At 35.8% G+C, this 23,215-nt stretch overlaps 1 protein-coding gene across 7 annotated transcripts in view; it reads right to left on the bottom strand.

Moving 5' to 3' along the window:
• gro (TLE family member transcriptional corepressor groucho) overlaps positions 1 to 23,215 on the bottom strand; it is a 295,514-nt gene that overhangs the window by 80,766 nt on the left and 191,533 nt on the right. For 4 of the 7 annotated variants that reach the window (XM_085810630.1, XM_085810634.1, XM_085810633.1 and 1 more), the window contains 2 exons: positions 8,859 to 8,921; positions 8,126 to 8,209 (listed from right to left, as the gene is read on the bottom strand). In XM_085810630.1, the coding sequence (XP_085666756.1) occupies positions 8,126 to 8,209; positions 8,859 to 8,921 (147 nt within the window). The remainder of the gene's footprint in view (positions 1 to 8,125; positions 8,210 to 8,858; positions 8,922 to 23,215) is intronic. The other 3 variants (XM_085810631.1, XM_085810635.1, XM_085810636.1) reach the window with 1 other exon arrangement.

The following is a 23,215-nucleotide window of genomic DNA, read 5'->3' as shown; positions in this document are numbered from 1 at the left end:
TAGCCATTTTGTATTAGAACAAATTAAGACAACCAAAAAACAATTTTCAATACTCCATCGCTTAACCGATGAGCAGCTGATGGACCGATGTCGTATTTAATCTAAAAAAAAAAAAATACGCAAGCAAGCAAGCAACCATGCTGTCATTCAGATCTACGTAAGGATCTGGCTAATGTGAGCCTATGCTTTTAAAAGCTCTCTAAAAGCACTCCAAAATTTTGAGGAAAATTCAATATTTTTGTTTTTCTGTCAAAAAAGTGTGTTTCTATAGATTCCGAAAGAATGCTTAATGCTTCATATTACATCAGTCCTGAACTCAAAACAAATTAGCCACTAATACGATGGCATGCAAAAGAAAATTATTTTACGGTTCTATCCACAGAGCAAGCTTTGGATTAAATGATGCTCAAAAAGATCATTCTTGAAAGAATTACATCTCGATGTTTCAAGATTACACGAAACTTCTTTCAGTTTACTGTGCCTAAGCCTAAATAAAAATACGGAATTATTTCTGTTTATTCGCGCTGTTAGCACAGAAGCAGAAGTTCAAGAAAAGAGCGGACAGGAAAAGAAGTATATTTACACCAAGTGTCTGTCTGCTCATTGAAACACTTTTTGGGGGGGGGGGGGGAGGAGGGACAGCAAGATGAAGAAAAGAGTGAGGAGATGTTTTAGTTGAGAGTGTTTCTTAAACTGAAGAGTAAAAATATATACACACTCCACAGAGCTAAGAGGCGGGATGACGGGGTGGGTCGCCGAAGAAGTAACAGCGGAGACAAGTTTATTACGGAGAACTGTGTAACCTGCTCAACTTAACTCTCCTCAAAATGAGAAAATAGTGGGTCCGCAAGAAGGGGTTTTTCGAGCACTTGTCGGCGAGTAGAGCTGATTTTGGAAATAAGCCAATAATTGAAGTGCGGAAGGAAGTAAGAAGAGGACAGAGAGAGAGAGAGAGAGAAAGAGCAGTATTGCCTCAACAGTCTCTCGCGTTTACGTCATGAGGAGAAATTTGTTTTGGGGTCCTTTTCGGTTTTCCGGTTCCCTCATCATCTGAATTCCGGAAAAAGTGAATCGCCACGAACAGGTAAAAAAAACCGGATGGTTTGAGAAAGTGGAAATGAAGGAATTCGTTCTCAAACAAAATTTTGTAATATAAGTTAAAAAAGGGTCAAGTTAGGGTTCCTTTCCATGGATTATAGGGCATTCTTATTCATTTCTAAGTTAAAAAAATGGTCGAAATAGGGCTTCTTTCCATGGATTATAGAGCATTCTTATTCATTTATAAGTTAAAAAATGGTCGAAATAGGGCCTTTTCCCCATGGGTTATAGGGCATTCTTATTTATTTAACATTCCCGAGAGTCAAAACATTCCTTAGAAATTACCATGAAGAACTATATTGCATTACACTAACAATATAAAGTCAAAATAATAATTTCTGAAGAAGAGTACAGGGCAAGGAAATTTTATAATCAACTAAAAAGGGGGGATTTCGGTCTTTAGGTCTTCTACTCCAGGATTTTCAGGCGCAGTCTTATTAATTTATTACTCTCAATAGTCAAAACATTTCTCGGAAATGACCATACAAAACTAAGCAATATTACACTGATTCTGCAATATAACGGCAAGGTAATAATTTTTGAAGGAGGACAAGAGTAATTTATCACAATTTAAAGTAGCGCAAATGAAGTAGAAAGTTATGTTTCCAATGGCAAGTTGAAAAGCACATCAAAAATTGGAAACTGTGAAATTAAATATTCCGGTCAATTTTTCTCGTACGGTAAACAATTACGGTAGAAGTAAAATAAAAGTTTCAGAATGGTTGCAAAATAGTTCCAGATCGGCGCAAGTCTAGCATATTCATTTCCTTTTCGAGTAGGAGCCCACCAGCGGCCGAGCAGTTCGGTTCAGAATTATAATCTTGGCGATCGAGCTGGCTGCATGGGCGCATTCGAGGTTTTTCTCCATGTGTAACGTGTATACCAGCCAGTTTCCCTAAGAAAATCTTCTACAAAGAACGCATCCCTACCCCTACCCCAGATATCCCTGGGTACTTTGTTATAACCAAATAAAACAAACCAAACCTTCTCGAGTAGACTTAAAAGAGACAGGAAATTTATTCTTGGCCCTATGTTAATGGCGGAGCGAAATATATCAACAAAAGTATTTCCTTTGGACATGTGACGCTGCTATACGTATACTGAATAATGGCACACTGGGAAAAAAAAAAAAAAAAAAAAAGGAGAGAGAGAAAGTAAACAAAACGAAAAAGAACTATAAGTTAATTATTTTAAACACAGCAAGTTTATTGCATTAGATTCCCTTCACAAACGATATAGAAAAGGTGACAATGGGTTTATATATTGTACAATTCGAACCATGATATTATCTCTTTTTTTTTCTTAAAAAATTAAACTTGCAGTGCATAAATCCAAGGATTTTCCATCTTATTATCCTCTTAATCTACCTGCATACATTGGATTCTCACGTACGCTGAACTGAGAAATCAGCCACAAGCTTACTAAAGACAGGTAGTGGTGCAGATGGTATAAAAAAGTGTTTGCCAAGAGCTTTAATCACATCCTTACTTTGTTCCGAGGCTGATACAGCACAATACGCAGGGGAGATAAGATACTCCGTTGACATTACTCTGTCAACAATCCAAGTCCACGAGATAAGCTGTTTCGGACAAAAATTGCTCCTACCAAAACGCAGATAATAATAATAAAAAAGAATATACGGTGACCTTTATTTAGACAGCCAAACGACACGCTCCATCGGCGATCCACCAAAACAACGATAATACCACTGTCAGACACGTAGAAAATACAGTAATGGATCCTAACAATTCGTTAGATATGTTAGACAGGAAAATGATCCACCCACATTTCTATTCACTTAGCACCGAAATAACGTTCCCCTCGTTCCTGCTGTTGAATGATGGATGGCCCTTTTTTCTGACGACATGTATATTTAACAAAGTACATTGACCTGAAGGCTAAGAAGCTTGTACAACTTGCTGATGGGTTCAATACTACATTAACTACAACCATTAGTTAACTGTAGCACAATGTAATAAAATAAGCTATAAAATATGAACTCCCGTGTCTGCGACAAGGGGGAAAAAACCAATCTTTCATCATTAAAATGTGACAAGCATGGCTATTAATAAAACTTCTATTTTAGTACCTCGTTATTCAAGGTGTAACGCATGTTTCCATACACAATGATACACATTTGAATGGCAATACAAAATTATATATCATTTCTCTACAAGCGTCGCTTCAGATAGCATTTGAAAACACCTCAATTCATCATCAGAAATCGAACCAAGAAAGAATTTGTATTGCATTACAGCAAAGTACTGTAGCAATAAATGTTCGCGTTACAAAGTAGTTCTGTCGCGCTGAAGCTCTTTTGCATCAGCGGTATAATATTCGACTGCCTCATAGCAAACAGATCCAGGATCGAATCCTAAGCTCATTGTCTTCAAGGGCATGCGAAACTCGCGCCACTGCTGCACGTCACTAATAGATGGCGACGCGAGCAAACAACTACCTACCAAGCAGCACCATTACGTGATTGCCTCAGTACAAGACGGCTATCTGCCAAACGGAAGATCCGCCTTATCGGTACAGTGGTCAGCGGCAAAGGCTGCAATACTGACGGATCTCTGGATTCGAGTCCGAGAGAAGGCATGGAGAAAGCGTATAGTCATGGGGAGGGATACTTAAAATATTGGAAGCCGAAAGTCTCTCTCGAGTGGTTGGTAGCCAGAGGAAAAGAACACAGCCACAAGCTGATGGCATGGCAGACACTTGAGCCGACCCTGGGGTGCTTGTTCTACATCAAAATTACAGCGAAGCTTCACATTTAGTGCAGTAAGATCTGTAAAACCAACATACTATGCCTGTAAAACCAACAGTGAATTTCTGGTGTCCCACCCACTTATACCACCTAAAGGAACAGATCTTTCGTGGAGAACTTTTAAAGGGAAACCTATTCACAATCAGTATATGTACATCAGGAAAACCACGAGAAATACGGGCCCACCAGCGGCCGAACGGTAAACTTGCTGAATACTGGTGGTTCGTTCCGAGGTTCGAATGCCTCGAACCGGCTGGCTGCGTGGGCGTTTTCGGAGTTTTCCTTATGTGTAACGTGTATACGAGCCAGTTCCCTTAGGACGTCCTCAACGAAGGCATCGTTCCCCTTAGGCAGACAGCCCTCGAGGCTCTGCCGTAATCACATAAACCAAACCAAGAGAAATGCCATGCAGCGAGCCCGTTCGCCGGAATTTGAACTGTAGTCAAACTACTTATTGTTCTGGGATTCTACCGCTTACGAACCGATTTACCTAACCAGGACACTACCGCTTACATTGTGTGTCCGAACCTAAAAAGATATTACCAGTCTTCCATAATTTTAACCCTTTGGATACTGGTCAGCGTCCTTCGATGAAAGGCCGTTTAAACAATGGATTAAATTTCGGCAAACTGGCTATACAAGCTCCAGTTCCTTTAATTCAATTTCGCAGTTTACGCTATAAAATTCCTCGACTATATGCATTTTTCAATGTTAACGGTAAAATTTTTATGTTTACACTTGATATTCTAGAACTAACATCATTATGTAATAATTTATTGCTTCAACTTCACCGGAGAAAATTAAAGAAATAGGAAGAAAAGCAAAATGGTTCAATACCACCAAATCATGTAAACTTCGTCACTGGTTTGGAGATAGTATCTTATGGTGGCAATGAAATGTAAATTTGATGAACTAAAGATCCAAGATTTTGGTGTTCATAAGATTTTTCATATTCTTTTTTGGTTTAAAATTTATCCACAAATATTTGGTATAAGACTCATTTTTTAAGAATATATATTATTACCTATTTAAGTTCCTTTTTAAAAAAATTAACACATTACTGCAAATATGTTCTTAGTACTTTATAAAGTAAATTCATTTTAACCATAACACGCAAAGCATTTTACTATTTTTTTCACTATCTAGCATTTTTATTCCAACGTTTCTTAGACTTTACGTGTTTATTGCTACTAAAAGACCTCGTAAAATTTAAAATATGTAAAAGTCATACACAGAAGCAGTTAATGATCCTAACTGATAAAGAAGATCACAACATCGCCATGGTCTAAACTAAGGATTTTAGAAATCAAAATTTCAGCGGAAAAATTTTCTCTGATCCACCGTTTGTGCTTCTGTTCGTCGATCGTGAACAAAATAGCAAATTTCTGTGAACTGTTATGATTAGTTTCAAAAATTTTGTTTCATTGCCTTCCAACTGTCTCGTTGTTTAATTTTTATAACAATAATAATACACATCAGCGGCATAAAATCGAATAAAATATTTCCATTTGAATCCATTCTAAGTCTTGCAATTTCAATGTATCTGGTTGGAAAAATTAAGTCCTAAAATTTTTAACTAGAAACTAAAATCGAATTTTATTTTGACAAAAACATTTACAGTGTTACTTTAAAATGCGCACTTCAAGGTCATAGCAGCCTTCCCGTTGTTTTCGATCGTAATGAGAGTCGTCATTATCTTAGAGAGGGAATTAAGGGATTTTAGCAAATTAGAAGATTCGGCATTTTTCCCGCAACAGTCGTTACCATGATTTTGAGTCACGGTTGCGAGAGGAAAATAACCTTGAAGTGCCTATTCTAAAGTAACAGTAAACATGACACTAACATGGCATAGTTTAGAGCCTATAATTTCCGTTAATTAAGGCAGAGAAATAAACAGAAGAGAAACTGATATATGAAAATGAAAACCCAATTCCCCCAAAGACTGGATACTTGTTTGAAAGTATTCATCGGGAATGACCAAATCCATTCATCATTTAAGCGTTTAAATACCAAGAAGCGCCTTAAGAGATAGATATTACACCTGCGAAAAGAGGAAGTGAATGATACATACAGCCAAGCTTTGCAAGCCTTGTTAATGGGATGTAGACAGTCTCTGCTAACCGCTATATAATCCTGAGACATAAAAATGAAGTTAAGCATACCAGCAATAGTAATCCCCCTTCCGTGTCTTATATCTGACCGTTCTTAGATATCGATAGAATTTTATTCAAAATCCACACGAATTTAAGGTTTGTTTTTTTATTGTTACTTGTAAAATAATATGAGAAAAGTTCAAAGCAAACCTCACGCTTTAAACACTTCGAATTTATGGATGCTATTAAACTCATAAATAAACACGATTCGTACAGAAACTATTTTTCAACCCTTTCAAGGAAAGCAAAACTTTGCTTTCAAAACGCACCATTCTTTCATATAACAATTCCAAGTTCATAGATAAACATACGATAAAACTTCCTCTGTGCATTGTGTTCCCAGCCAAAGCTGATAGGCGGGCAGATTCAATATTTACACATCTGTTTGCTTCTTCTCCACACTGCGTTCAAACTTCCGACGATAAAAGCTGGTAGGTCTAGCAACTTGCTTGCAACCAAAACTGAAAATTTCGTGATTTAAATCATTACTTCAACTCATGAACGGCTGTAATTATCTGCTCCCCCCCTTCGTTCTTTTTGCAGTTTATCAACTGCTCCACCCCATCAATAAATAAAACTATCACATGAAACATACTTAAATCTTTCCAACACTATTACTAACTTCTGTTTTAATTACGCCTACTCTTTTAAAAATGATTACCACAATTTTCAAGGTGAAGTTACAAGAAAAATAATTCTTAATTAGTATTTTAAGGAAATGTTAATAACTTTTTAAAAATGGATTATTATTTAATGTAATATAATGAACTCACTTGGCTAATTTTGTGTTGGATATTTATGAAAATTCATCGAGTTGTTTTACTTGTTTTCCCTTTTATATGAGGCGGTAAGCATTTATATCAAATAGCTAAGGCTCTTTAGTATTTTAATGCTTCTTGTAAATTACTCCATTTACAAAAATATTTCGCTATTTTTTAGCCTAGTTAGCCATGCATAATCTTACTATCAATACATAATCATTCCCTAATTGTAGAATAAACGATAAAAAGAGAAATAGCATTCCCAATTTATTTGCATCTACAGACTAACTTCATGAAAGGTCACTCCGGCCCAAGGCTTCTGACCGTCTGACAAATGGGAGGACAGTTGTTTCATTATAACTATTTTACGTGTTCCGCCATAAAGGGGTTATCACATCTAAAGGGGTCTCTACTAGACGGGACTTTTCTGAGAAATGATTCTGGTAGCACTGGTTTTAAACGCTCCGCTGGAAGCGATGTACCGGACAAGCGGGATTTTTTGAAACCTCGCCGAAAATATTTCGGCTGCAGCTCTGTAATGGGTAGAGATCAACCAATCAGACGAAAGGTTTGCTTCTGAAGGATCACGTGATTCCAATCTGAGCGATAATGAATTACTGTTTGGCGTTTAAGCCTGTTTAGTAAGTAAAAATGAAAATCTAACTACGTAGATTTCGTGGAAATGTGCGGCTTATGAGAATTGTCCCTTTCGGCGCCCAGTCCCTGGTAGCAGAAACATATATGATTGGGACTTTAGGCACTAAACGGAAGGGAGGTATGCCTTCGTGGAGGATTTTTCTAAGTGAAACTGGTTGGTATTAACATGTTACACATGGGGAAAACCACGAAAACGCCCATGCAGCCCGCTCGTTCGCTGGATTCGAACCTCGGACCGAACTACCAGCGCTAGGGGACTTTACTGCTCGGCCGCTGGTGGACCTACTTTGAAGGTCTGAAATTAAACTATCGATGTCCGTTAAAAAGGAGCATCCATTAACAAGGATTCGACTGCATATCCTTTAGCCAATTTAAAAAATAAATCAATGAATACATGAATCAGTTCTTGAGTTCCAAATTCTAATACAGATACGTCCATTATTACAATTTAAACTTCAATTTTCATAACCATCCTTTTAGAAATAAATTATTTTCATTCAACTGCTCATTAATACATCTTGCAACGATGTTTCTCTCTTCAAAACAAGGGTTGTGTTCCCTATAAAAATACACTGCTGTCCCCGGCAGAATTTTGCTTAGGTTCTTCCATATTAAAAGAAAGTACCAAACACGACATTCTGAACCATTATTTTCAGCTATTTAAAAGAATTATAACAAATACAACATACGATATTTACCCCTATAATGGCATTCAATTCCGTCATGGTAACTTGCTTCGCTCTCTCAACCGCAGCTGCCACCTGCTGCTGGTGCTGAAATAACAAGAGATCAAGATTCAGATAACGGGAGTGGCTTAATTTTCCACCATTAATTTTCATAAGGATACATAAATAAAACATAATTTCATATATAGGTCAAAGCGCTCGGGTGAACATAATCAAACACAAAACTATCTTTCGCAAGAAATAAAAAAAATAATGACTTCTTTATTAAAAAATAGAATACCCTATTGCTTATGAGAACGTTTTCAAAATACCACCTACGAGGGAAAAAAAAAAAAAAAGTTTAAATTACTTGAACTAAATGCTATAATTTTGATAAAAGCTTTAAATTGGTCTTTTAGAAACAACTAGGATATGTAGCCTTACTTAAAAATGCAGAGAGAAAATTCTTTTGCTACGATATGTTTATAATAAGGTTAGGGTCTCATTATTTGATTTCATATTTTTACAGAGAATTAATAGAAAATAACAGTAAATAAAAAATTTAGCTTGAATTTATTGTTAAATTATGAGATTACTACTCGGGTAATAATATAATTTTTTTATTAGTGACACATACGTTAGCCGTATGCGAAACTATATACAAATCAAAAGAGGGAATGGGGAAAACACTAAGATGTGTTCCATTAGTTTACTTTTTTAAATAAAAATTTAAATACCAATTACAAAACAAACTTACCTCTTGAGATAGGAACGGTAAAATTTGTGCTATGATGGCATTTAACCTTTTGGCAATCTCTGTCTGTAAAGGAAAATACTTCATTAATAACCTAATTTTAGCCATACAGCTAAAACAAGCAAAAATAAGTTTGCTAATCAAATTAATAAACATGAACTGTCACTAACAAACTTTATTTCTGACCCAAACGATAGCTAGATAAAAATTTAGACATTTCCAATAGCTAGCGTAATAGATTCACGTCACTTTTATTTAAATGCACTGATAAAACTGATGCAGCTGTATATTGCATAGCTATAACTTATTCTACAAAAAAATGTACGACATTAGTTGTACCACAGATAAATTATGCTCCATATTCGTATAACTAAACAAAATGCTGCAGTGGGATAAACAGGAAGCTGCCATTTTACAACAAAATCCCACCATTATTTTTTGGGCAGTCTGCGTTTGGTTTTTGTGGAATAATAATGAAACTATTTAGTCAGATGCGATGAAATAAAAGATTATATTACATAAGCTCTCGCATCACTATACAGAAGTCTGATAATTCGGCATCTAATTGTTTGGCCCACCCAATAATCGGGCGTTTGAGAGGTTACGAAGGTATCTTTCGGAAATAATCGGAACCATTCAACATTTAAATTGGAGCCTTAATCATTATGAGTAGAGGAAAATGTTACTTCAGAATCACAATCAGCGTAACTTATCAACAAGCATGATAATGTAGTTATCAGGTAGGCGGAGTTTATACCTGACCACTGCTGGTACCCACATGTTTTTAATCTTGTCCAGAGCTATTAAACTCCGACCAATGAATACTGATCCTGAAATAATATTTTCTCTCTACTATTATACTGAAAAATTCTGTTGAATAAAACAAAAATATTGAAAGTCCTAATAAACAGATAAACTTAATACAAAATATTCACTCAATTATGTGAGACATTTGTTAAAGATCAAATCTGCCGGATTGATTAAGAAAGCCAAATATGAATCAGTTGTGGAATAAGTCGTTGGTATCAAAAATGGCGAGTAACGAGGAAAAAGGTTTTACTAATATTACTTGGTGCACGGCTGCCGAAATATTAACTGTATTCACAAAATTTACAAATTATAATAACGCCGAAGTTCTAGAGAGATAATTTATCTTAGAATCTCCAATGAAGCTTTTAGATGAAGATGCACATTCGAACTCTAAAGTATCTTCCTGAAACAACATCGTAATCAATTCGAAAACATAATTGATTAAAATAATTACAAAATTGTCGAGCTTTTACTATACTTTTATTTAATACGTAAGTCCACAAACGTTTAAATTGCACTTAAAAACAGTCAATCACGAGCAACTCACCATCTAGCGTAGAATTCGAAAATACTACTACCATCTAAACTATTATTAAACAAAATAATATGCACCACATGCACCTACCTGTATTTCTTACGCAAGAACAATTGTGTTCTGAGTATGGATTCTTCCTCAATCGTTTTATCACTAATTAAAATAAATAAAATTATATAAAAATGAACATAGGAGAAGTGAGCTACGAGCCAGTTTTCCTTTAGAAAGCCCTCCATGCTGGTATTTTTCTCTTTCCACAGAGACCTCACATGTCCCACAACAGCTGGCAACGAACAAAATATAAACAAATTTGATGTTTCTACTCAGCAGAAAATTGAAGGTTAACAAGTCAAAAAAATACCACGAAATACTTAAGTCATTCACAGAAACAACATCCTAATGAGAATTAAAAACGATTAATATTCCGTTGAATGAAGACAACAAAGGTTAGGCGTTTTAATTTTTATTCGCAGTGAGGTGTGTTGAGTATTTCTTCGTCTAATTTCACCGGGAGTGGCAACATTGGAGCGAAACTGATGCTGGCCACTTAGAACGACTTTTTTATACCTCTTTTTTTTCAGCCGTCATTATTTCACACGAAAGCTACACCACATAGCACTTTTTTTTGCTGATGTTTTAACTTTTTTTTATTGTTCTTACAACGGAATCTAAAAGCCGTCCAAATAAGTAATTCGAACATCACTAAAAACACGATGATGTGGATGAATTGCAGGAGGATGGGCAGTTCGTCAGGGGGGATGCGGCTCATTAACGAGGAGGGAAATAATTCATGGTCATGCTCCGCGTAGCGAGCTTTTTCCATCGTGGTGAAGGAAAAAAATCCCTGCGGAGTTTAGACACACACATCTTCTTCAGGAAGGAAATAGAGTACATGCAATTGTGGAATCAATAAATTAGTGTCTCCAACTGTGAAGTTTTCAGATGATACAAACAAATTGAAAATAACAAACAAAAAAGATTTTTAAAAAACGCTTTGTGTGTTACCTTTATTTATTAAATTTCATGTCTTCGCACTTAAACCATTAATTAAATTCAATTCAAACAGATAAACATTAAATTCAATTCAAACATTAAATTCAATTCAAACAGAATATCGCAAAATATTTAAAAGAGCTTATCTTTAGAATTTCCGATACACAGTCTCGCGCGCTGGACACAATCATCCCCGTACAGTGTTGCTATTGCTTGCTTTGAAATCGTTGAGTTTGTTAATCAAAAATTCGTTAAAGTGTTACAAAATATGAAATCGATAATAAAACAGAAATCCAAATGCCCATATTCGGTGCAGGATTACGTTATTCAAAATTTGATGGCTCTAGGTACCGTTGTTTTATCATAATGCGAGAAGCATACATAAATTTATGCAGATTCTTTACTTAATTTCCTTAAATATAATACAGTCAGATAATATTTGGTGGCAACAATTTGAAAAGTGATTGTTTAATTTCATATATAATTTCAAAGTGAAACGGACATTTAAAGTTTTCAACGCAAAATGCCAAAGCGAAATTAACAACCGTTCTAGGTTAACGCCCTTTGGGCTAATAAAAATATATTTAACACCCCCAATTCATTAGATTTTTTTCCTTCACAATCACAATTTTCCCATGCCTCGCCCCCTTAAATAATAATGTAATTAATAATTGAATCTGAAAATAAAAGTGATTTTGCTATTAAATAAAGTAAAATGTTACCTACTGCTGCCAAATGAATAAACTATATCTTTATTGTGAAAAAAACAAAAGCTACTGAATTGCTCTTGTTTTTTCTTGTGTCCACTACACTTCTTTTCTTAAACCCTTCATTACAGCGATTTCCAAACTAAGATGAATGTCTTGTACTTCAAGGAACATCAAATTTAGCCTCCGCGCAGTGAAAGAATGCGGTATTAAAAAGCAGCTGACCCCTTATCCTCGGAAAAGAAAGACCTTTCGCATTTCAAATGTCATTATTAAATGGGCGACGAATAATATCAGATGGAAGAAAATGCAGTTTTAAAACAGTACTAATTAAGATTTTAAACAGAGAATTTCAAAAATTTGTTACTCTCACATAAAATACAAAAATGTTTACTACACTTAATTGCAAAATAAATAGATTTTTTAATAACTAAAACGAATAATAACAATAAAACTGCTTAATTAAATGGATGCCAAAAGAATTAGTTGGGAAAATTCTTTTTCACTAATATCGTTTAACTGTTTATTTTTGCATGTCCAGACTATAAAATTGATTTAAAATAAAAAAACTATTTAATTGCCTTATTAAGTTTTCAGAATGACTTGTTTATTTCAGTTGTTACACGAGTAGAGCAAATTTTCAAAATATATATATTTTGAAATATCCTAGTACTACTGCATTAGGTACACCTAAATAAACAATCAAGTTTTTTTTTTTTTTTTTTTTTTTTTTTTTTTTTTTTTTTTTTTTAAATCTCCAGCGTGCAAGACTGTCTATTGAAAATTCTTAAGATACGCTACTTTTAAATATTTTTAGTTCAAAGGGACATAAGCCCAAATGCTCTCGAAACTTGTATATGTGTGTAAATGGGTAAAAAAAAAAAACCCTTTGGGCGTAACATAAAGCCTGAAAGCTTTCAGATCTTATATATACATTTTTTCCTTTCTAATATAGGTTCTAACATTATCAGGTTGATATTGCTCTTTTCTGTTGATCACTGCCAGTTTTATTTTTTTTTTTAACATATTCTTATATCAACAGTAATATTTCACTTAAGTTTAGGAACTCGAATGACGCTCAGATTATTCGTCAACATACTTTGCCTCTATACAATAAAATAAGTAGAACCGCAGCGCATTATCTATGCATGTACTTTTCCGAATTCACGAAGTTACCTTCGCATTGACGACCAATTAACCAAAATATGTCAGCCATTTTTGTGATAGGTCTTCGATCTTACCAAAAAATGATCGAAAACTTATCAGTACACGCACCAGCGGCCAAGCGGTAAAAGTCGCTGCTGAACACTGGTAATTCGGTCCGTGTATCGAAACCCGGGGAACGGGCTGATTGCATGGACGTTTTAATTTTCCCGTGAATTTTTGCTTGCATAATAATGAAAACAGACTTATTTAAAGATAAAATCCTAATTCTATTTCAAATTGTCTCGGAGAACGAATGATTAAACCCATACATAAAATCTAACGTAAAATACTTCCCCAATACCACAAGAAAAACCTAAAATTATAAAATGTAACAAGATCAGAACTTCAATTCGATCAAAACTACATTAATTAAATATCTTCCCGTCCATAATCGTCATAGAGCAAGGGCGTCACAATAATTCTCCCTCTCCCCTCAAAAAAGGATGAAATCAGGTAAAACAAAACTGCAAGCGGAAAAATTCCCCGCCCGGATTCTTTTTTCCCTACGGCGCAGGGGAGAAGGTTCCGCACGAAGGGAAAAAGAGTCACGCACCGTGACCCCCTACAGAAGCGGATGATCTCGGCAGCGTCACGCGAGAGCGACCAACGCTAACGAGACCTCATGTTACAAATCCATGACCGCCTTGCCCCCCTCCAGTCGGCCGAGCGTGAAAAAGGGATGGCAGTATCTTTCCAAGGGGCGCGAGAGTTGTAGCCCCGGCTCCATTTGGCAGACACGCATCAAATTTGCCATCGTCTTCATAAATCATGAATTACGAATAATTGATTATTCATGCTGGCGGCCTACGTTTAGAAGATACAAATGAATATTTTAGTAGGTTTTATATGCTACACCTAATTTTAAATGTCACACGACACTTACATCATGTTTTATAATCGTTACTTTACCCTCCTTTCTTTTTCAATTGTATTGCGTAATTATTATTATTTCGGTGTAAATTAAACCATAACTTGAAAGCAAAGTACACCACTGTGAAAATATATCAATAAAATAAAAATTATTACAAAAACTGTATCTACATTATTATTTCCGTGCGTTACGTTTTTTTCATCACATTGGGTAACTATTATTTTTTGTGTGAATTACATCACAGTATCATAGCAAAAACTTTACCTCAAAAGCGTTTTCTCGGGAAGAAAGGAAATGAAAAATGGAATTTGAAAATTTAAGGTTAAAGAATAGCACCTCGAAGAGTACCATTACAGTTTCAAGGAATAAATATAAAATAAAAATTATAAAATCTTATATTAAAAAGAGATTAAATGCGATTTTGGTACGCAGACTTCAGTTTAAAACACATTAAACAATCAAAATCGTAAAAACAACCTTGTATTTAGCGTAAGTATATTGAAACACTCAATCGATTTCGAGGGCAGCTGAAAGTCCCTCCTCATCAGGAGAAAGAAATACCTAGAAAGAAGAAAAATAAAGTTGAAGGAGTCTCAGAAACACGTGGTCCTTATCAGCACTGCACGTGGTTATAACCGGGTTTTTAATTAGAGTTACACTGGCCGGCTACTTTTAGTGAGCCAGGCTATCTGATAAAACATGTAACACAAAGGACAAGAAAATTAGCGAAGTTAAAAATAGGGAGCGAGGGGCAACTGCACCTTCACGCTCAAAATCTGAACTTCGAATAATGAACTTCATTATTCGAATTCTCCTGATGATGAGGAACCTTTAGCTGCCCTCGAAATCGATTGAGTGTTTCAATATACTTACGCTAAATACAAGGTTGTTTTTATGATTTTGATTATTTCTAATACTAGTCGACTGTGCTTCTAACTATACACTCTGAAGGCACTCAATAATGAGTGAAAAGGAACCTTACAATGTGAAAAGACGTTTATTATGAAATGATTCAGTGTCTTTGTATATTTCAAAAATAGAATCCTTTCAAAATAGAAAGCATAATCTTTGAACATTCTTGCTCTATTACAAATGGTCAATAGCTAACATTAGTGGGGCATTTTTAAACTAATATTAGTTGTGCGTTATTAAACTTACATTAGTGGTCGATAAATAACATTAGTGGTTCATTAGTAGTGGCGCATAACTCACATTAGTGTGGCATTATTAAACTAGTATTCGTTGTGCAGTATTAAACTAACATTAGTGGTCGATAACTAACATGAGTGGTGCATTATTAAATGAGCTCTAATTAGTTTTTTCAAAATTTGATTGACTTCGATTCGAAGTTCAGATTTTGAGCGTGAAGGTGCAGTTGCCCCTCGCTCCCAATTTTTAACTTCGCTAATTCTTTGTCCTTTGTGTTACATGTTTGATCAGATAGCCTGGCTCAGTAAAAGTAGGCGGACAGTGTAATTCTGATTAAAAATCCGGTTATAACCCCGTGCAGTGCTGATAAGGACCACGTGTTTCTGAGACTCCTTCCCCTTTATTTTTCTTCTTTCTAGGTATTTCTTTCTCCTGATGAAGAGGGACCTTTAGCTGCCCTCGAAATCGATTGAGTGTTTCAGTATACTTACGCTAAATACAAGGTTGTTTTTACGATTTTGATTGTCACATTAGCGTGTTTCTCTTCTAGCCACATTAAACAATTTTATGCTAAGCAGCTACAACAGGCTTACTAGTTAAGAATTGTACTGGTTATCATAAATTAAGGAAAATTCACAAAAACAGCGATAACTCCCTCAAGAATAAGTCAAACCGTGTAAAATTTGGTTATGTTGCCAAGTATAAGTAGCTGAGTAAAACTCCAATATCCAAATTAGTGGCGCTGCCCTCGGAATAAGTCATCTGCGAGGAGCATAAAAGTCCGTGTTTGAGAGCAAGCCCGAGAGGAATCCACAATTAGCTATTTATAACTTACAACTGCATATTAACAATATCGCACACTGGTGCTCCATATGGCAAATCAATCTTAACGCAAATAAATGCTGTACCGTTCTCTACAGGAGATACAAAAAACTGCAAAGAGTTAATGCTAAAATCAAAATTAATAATAACCCTATCCAGCAAGCTGATGCATACAAATACCTCGGAGTCTTTATCGACAAACATCTCACTTTTAAAAACCATCTTAAATTTATCGCAAACAAAGGGAACGCAGCTTATATGGCCATCTACCCACTTATTGGAAGAAATTCTAAATTAAATCTGAACACTAAAAAAGTTTTATACACCTCACTCATCATACCCATCCTTACCTACGCCGCCCCCGGCATGGGTTATTGGAAACAAAAACGAGAGAAAAAAGATTGGCATTCTACAAAATAAAATTCTGAGATCAATCTCGAACGCGCCTTGGTTTGTCAGGAATAGAGATATTCAAAAAGACTTCAAAATACAAGCCCTGGTGAATCATATTCTCACAATTTCTCACAACTTTTTCGAAAGCATGAAGAATAGTGAGTATCCGGCTATTCAAAATATTATAAATTACGATCCTACAATTGAATACACAGTAAAGAGACCGCGTTCGATACATCACAATGCAAGGTGGTGATCATGTATATTTGTATAAATTGTAAATATTCTTTATTCATCTAATCAAGAATTTACTTAATCAAGTTTATTTAATCAAGTATTCAAGAAATTATTTCAATTTGTAATGTATCATGTGACCTTTCTGGTCAAATTAGAACTCTCAAAAATGAACTCTTGTGATTTGCCAAGAGACCTCACGTGACCTCTCCTGCTTTCATTCGAACTGTGTGCTCCTTCTTCATTCAAGGGACGGACACCGACGTAGAATGACTTGACCGTTTGCTCATCTTTCTCAAAAATTCTCTTACCTGACTACAAGATTGCTATAAGATCTACTTCCTGAATTACCCGACCATTAACTGAGTACCTCTTATGCCAATTGCTTGCCATGCTTATCCAAATCAACTGCAGGACTCTATGTCTTTGAATATTTTCGCCTTTGGGCGAGTGTGATGCACCACTGATTGCTTTCATTAAAATTGGCCATAGGCATGATCTAAAATCGATAGGATGATGACTCGTTGTAGTCATGACCTACTTTGTAAAAGGAATAGATTAGATTAGATATTTCACTGTGATAGTGATATCAGAAATATGAGATAGCCAATTCGTAACAATGACCTCTAGGCATCATTTGCCTGCAAAACTACAATAGAGAGCCATTGGGAGACTAGAGGCAGGACAAAAGTCAAACAGAAGTGGCCAGATGGCTAAATGTGAGTCCTTCTGTGGTTCATAGACTTTGGAGGCAATTTCAAACCACAGATTCGGCATCTAGGAGGTTCAGCCAAGGACGGCCAACTGCTACGACGAACGCCGATGACCGATATTTGACATTATGTGCACGCAGGAATAGAACCGCTACTCCGACTCTTCTTAGATCCTCCCTTGCTGCAGCCATCGGAAGGTTGATGGCAACGTCAACTGTGCGTAGAAGGCTTCACGAAGGTGGTCTGTATGCGAGGCAAACAGCCATTTGCGTGCCGCCGCTCAAGTTACGCCACAGGAGGGACCGTTTGCAGTGGGCACGACAACATGTACACTGGACGCCTGAGCAATGGATGGCTATTCTCTTTACGGATGAGTCCAGGTTTAGTCTAAAAAGCGATAGTAGGCGTTATTTGATATGGAGAGAACCTGGAACCCGTTATCATTAGTCAAACATTCGTGAAAGAGATGCATACGGAAGAGCCAGTGTCTGTGTTTGCGGTGGCATCTCTTTGGGTGGACACACAGACCTCCATGTTTTCCAAGGGGAACCGTGAATGCTCATGTTTATAGAGATGACATCCTTGATGCTTATGTGCGCCCATATGCCGGGGCAATAGGTGATGCTTTCCTGTTACAGGACGACAACGCAAGACCACACAGGGCTCGCATAGTATATAATTATCTTCAACAGGAAACTACTATCGCTGAATGTGCTGTATTGCTTCTAGAGGTGATTATATTCATATTGAAGGACTTTTATCTTCGATTTGTTCATTTTATACATGTGCTAATTTCTACACTACGATAATTGTCTGGTAATTTCTTTTTATATTATTTGATACCTTACTATGTGTTGTATATTGTGGGTAAGTTTCATAAAATTCTACATGTAACTTTTTCAGTAATAGTGATTTTTCCTTAATTTATGATAACCAGTGTATTTCAACAAAAATTAAAAGTACAGAATTGTTGTACATGAAACGCGCTGTTAAAAACGGCAAAGCTGTTAAAAACGGGAAAAAATTGTTGCGAAAATATTTCACCGTATAACCAAAATGTCATAAATCTAAGCGTTGTTATCTTCTGAACACGTTCGCTGCCAACCATGAGTTACCTCGTGTCAGAAGTTTGTGTTTAGGCGCCAGCTACGAATTAATTCGTAGAATGTTTTTGTTTTACCTACGCCACATAACGATCAAACTGATAGTATTTTCATGCTCTTTGAAGGTATTTGGCTTTGGAGATTAGAAAAAACACAACAATTTGGCGCAATTCAAGAGATTTATTATAATTAATATAAGTAATTATAAAGAAAATAACATAGGAACTGTAAAAATAATTAAGAAATTTATAAAATAATTATTGAATAAATAATCAATCTCTATTATAAGCAACCGCCAACTTCAAGTATACTCGTACAATATACTCGTTACGAGTATACTCGTAGTTAGCGCTAATAAAACATTTTATTGCAAAAACAGACTACCATATAATTCGTATAATTAATAGATCAATCAAAAATTATCTAAATTCAATATCTTTCCCATAAATACATGCTTTGTATCTTTATTTTACAATTAATTAATTAATTAGTTGGCGTCCAGGAACCATTTTTGAAAATGTCGCTCGGCAGCCAACGTGTTAAATATATTCTTCTTCTCCTATAACATGACACTGAAGGCATGTGTTCCAACAGAAAATTTACTGCTACAATGCATTTACATTTTATTACTGACATTACAAATAGAAAAAATTACTAACCTTGTAAAAAGACTTAAGTCAGAGACAAAACATCCACGGAACTCCTGTCCCATCGCTGACACTTATCTTTCACTGTCTCTCCTCTTCAACAGCTTTAAAAGGTTATTTATCCTTATATATTTTGTCAGTTACTATTTTCTTTGTGAATCGTCCTTCTTTTTAAAGGTTTTTCGACCCCTGAGGGACTTTACCAGTCAATATCATTATGCCTTAGGGCTTCAGAAGAAAAATTTAATTCCAAAAAAGTAAAAAGCTTTATGCGCTACTGCGTGCAGTCTCATTAGAGTAGTAATATAAATAACACAATGGTGAAAGTTGTTTCTCTACAAATCGTTTTCTTACTGTTTCACGGAATAATAAACGCTGAGTGATTCTTTGAACTTATTTTGAGAACTCAGTTTAACAAAGTCAACTTAGAGTCACGGTAGTCTACACTATCTTAAATCTGAAAGTACATTGAATATATTGTGATATTTCGCTACGCAATGAAGAAAATGCATTCTTTCTTTATGCACCAGGACTTAAGGAAAGGAAGATAAATGTTGCACGATTATTTCCCATTTTCAGTCTTTTCAGGATCAATGTTAAATCCACAAATGTGATCGGAGGTTATATAACTGTGAAATATATATGAAATGGAGTTGCAACGGCGCGCCGGATTTGTGTGTTTCCTACAATTTTAACTTAATTAAAATTTTCATACAGTTTTAATGCCACACAACGAGGAGAACGAATACAATAAATATGGAAATATCCTTTATTTGATTACAATTCGATGCTATATGGAAACATGAACACACTAATTTTTAATGAAATACTCGCGATTAAAAATTTTAAGAATTCTACACTTAAAATAAAAACGAAAACTTTCAGAATTGGCTTAGCATTAAAAATATAAATTAAAATTATAATGTTAGAAAAACTCAAAAAATTGCATTGCTGTCCCATTTTTTAATAATTTATGCTCGTTATTTTATTGAAATTGTTTAAAAATACGCTTTTCTTCTGAAAGAAACGTGTTGAATCTTGTATATAAAAATGGATTTTTTTAAGACCATTTGACAAACTGGGTGGTTATACTGTGTCCTAATAGAAGATGTGTTCTTCGTTTCCAGCTATTTTCTGGTGTTTTTCGTCAACCTTAGGAAGTTTTCTCTTACTTTTTTTTTCCCCCTCTTTTTTTGCGGCCGATTTTATATTCGAATAAAATGAGTTATGAAAGAAACGTGAATTTCAGTTTTGAATTTGCTAATAAACAGTCCATGGCCAAAAAGAAAAACTGATTTAATGTACGGTAAATATGCAGTGTGTCTGGTAAGCACTCAATACAATTTAAGCTACTGATCCCCCTTTGAAAATTACTTGATTAAAAAAAAAATAAATAAATAAATAAACTATGATATCGACAAATAAAAACTGTAATGACACGAACTTTGACATTCTCGTTGCGAACACCTGGAAGGTTATTTAATTAAGGCAAAGCACTCGAGGATTATCTGCCTAAGGCAGAGGATGCCTTCGTGGAGAACTTTCTAAGGGAAACTGGCTCGTATGCACCTTACAAATGACGAAAACCACGAAAACGCCCATTTAGTCAGCCAGTTCGCCGGGATTCGAACCAAGGACCGAATGGGTTCAGTGACTTTACCGCTCAGCCGCTAGTTGGGCTCACGGAAAGAAATGGCACTTTTCTTTTGCCACCTCCAGAAAGCCTCAAATGGGGGAAAAAAACTGAAATGGGACATCAAGGCTGTAACAGGAAAAAAAAAATCAAGCTTTCGGAGGCTGATACTTTACCACACACTATAATCTCAACAGTAACACGGGACTAAAACTGGAACTGCAGTTGTTATGCATTCTGAAAATCATGAGGGGGTTACAAGGTTTGGTTTCTTTGATTATTTTAAATATAAAAGGGCTATCTGCCCGACGGGAAGGAGACCTTTGCGAAGGACTTCCTACGGGAAACTGGCTCGTATCGGCACTACACATGGGGAAAACCACAGCAACACCCATGCATGTTTACTTGGGAATCGAACAGAGGTCGAACTACCAGTACTTAGTAACTTTATCACTCGGCTGCTGCTGGTGGGGCGAATACACAAGGACTCGATCCTTGTCACACAGTACAGAAAAGGACTAAATCCTATATACGACATCCATAATTTCTGTATTCCTTATAAATACTTAACTTGTATCTCTTAAAAGAACAGAAAAAGTTTCTTTTACACCATTAATAATCTTTTTTCAAGCACTGTAAATGCCCTGACCAGTAGGTCCCAAGAGTAAGGGTACAGCAATCGTAAATCTAAACAACACATGTTGGGGTAAATAAATATAATTAAGTAATGCTTTGAGAAATAAAAAACATCGTTAGGACTCATTTTATTGGCCATATGCGATAGCATAGAACCTATATTTAAAGCAAGAATTTTTGGTCGCACTTGAGCAGCAGCACCTAAAATTTCAGGGGGTATTGTCTGGAGACATCAGCATTTTAAAAAAATGGAATTTTTCCGCCCAATGTAACTTCTCACGGGAGTCATGCTGCTCTTGAAACTCTCGATCTTCCTACCCCCCTTTCGATTTCCGGCACGTGGGCGGAACAAAAGCACCGCTTTTCAGCCCCCTTTATTATAGCGATGACCCCTCACAGTGTAAAGGTGAGCGGTGAGAGATAACGGTGACGTCATAAGCGGAGTGGAGAGAGAAGTAAGCGTAAATTGGACATGAATTTTCATTACTGGTACCCAACGTCCTCAGAGCGGGAGGGGTTTGCAGATGCATCCGGTGGTCGGGCGGAATAAAGAAGGGGAGGAAAGAGAGGGGAAGAAGATGAGTGTATGTTCTATTGCGTTCTGCACTGCATTGTCCGAAACTGTTCACCCCCCTTCATTACTTTTCCCTTCACTGTTTTCATGCATCATCACCAGCCGGCGTGAAGTCTAGATTTTGAAGAGACTACTTTCACGTCACATTCGCGGCATACCGTTTCGGTTGGATTAGAACAAAGCATTGTATGTAGAATTGTCGTCTTGTCGACGATGACAAGACCAAACACAATTTGTTAACGACAAAGGGGACACTGAAACCATGACTTGGGAATATTTATGCCGATGCGACCGAAAGCTGAGAAAATTCAGTAGTTTATAAAACAAATTCCTCGCACATGGCAGCTTTTTGTTCTTTAGTATTCCTTTAGTAGGTAGATGCCACTATCTTTTTCTGAATCGCAGTTTTGGGCAAATATTTTTATTACTTCCCTTAATGCTTAAAATTTAATTTAAAACTACATATTTTACACGGTGCATATCAAAAGCATCGAAAATGTCACATATTTAACATACAGCTTGACAAAATTAAAATACAATAATGAAGCTACTCACGAACATAGTAATCGCTTCTCTAAATTTTTAAACCGGACAGATTTTAGAATTCACAGAGCCTTTACTGTGCAGTGGCCTCGTTTAAAGCTACAAGCATACATACGATGAATTAAATCCAACTATTATTCATTTACTATCGCATAGGTATTAGAGTTAAATAATCAATCAGATTACCTGAAAAACAATTTTTGTTCTGCAATCGGTGAGTCACTGTTTTGTTATTGACGTAAATAATAATATCCCTCCCCTAAATGCACACTGGCGCAATCTATTATAAAATGCATTTAATGTCAGCGTATTAAATACACCTTAAGTTAAACGAGAAGAGAGAGAGGGGGATCTGCTTTGAGCTTTTTAATAACCCCAATAATTCCTTTACAATAAAGGAGAAGAGTAGAAAGACACAAATTCAGTTACAGCAGTCATGTGCTTTGATGGTTAACTCTTATCACACAAAGTAACTTTCATTGAACATTCCCACCCCAAAGCAGAACTTTTATAACGGACATAATAAATTTATCACCTCAATATTACTAGTTTAAAAACGCACTGCTATAGGAATATAATTATCGATTTTACGAAAATTTAAGATATTTTTAGCATCTTATTAAGTCTACAAAAAGATTACTGAAATACTTCCCTCTCCGGGGGAAAAAGAAGGGGGCAGATAATTGCAGAAATTGTCACTACCATTTTACACGCGTTTGTCACGTGATGTAACCGTAACTCACTAGGAGAAACAAGAAAGTCTTTCCGGTTCGAAACAGGACAATTACGTG

The sequence above is a fragment of the Stegodyphus dumicola genome, chromosome 2 (genome assembly GCF_044657685.1).
Source record: "Stegodyphus dumicola isolate Sdum_Otavi_A_Nest chromosome 2, ASM4465768v1".
NCBI classification, from domain to species: Eukaryota; Metazoa; Arthropoda; class Arachnida; order Araneae; family Eresidae; genus Stegodyphus; species Stegodyphus dumicola.
The sequence above is the reverse complement of the archived record's forward strand: the minus strand, read 5'-3'. Positions and strand labels throughout refer to the sequence as shown.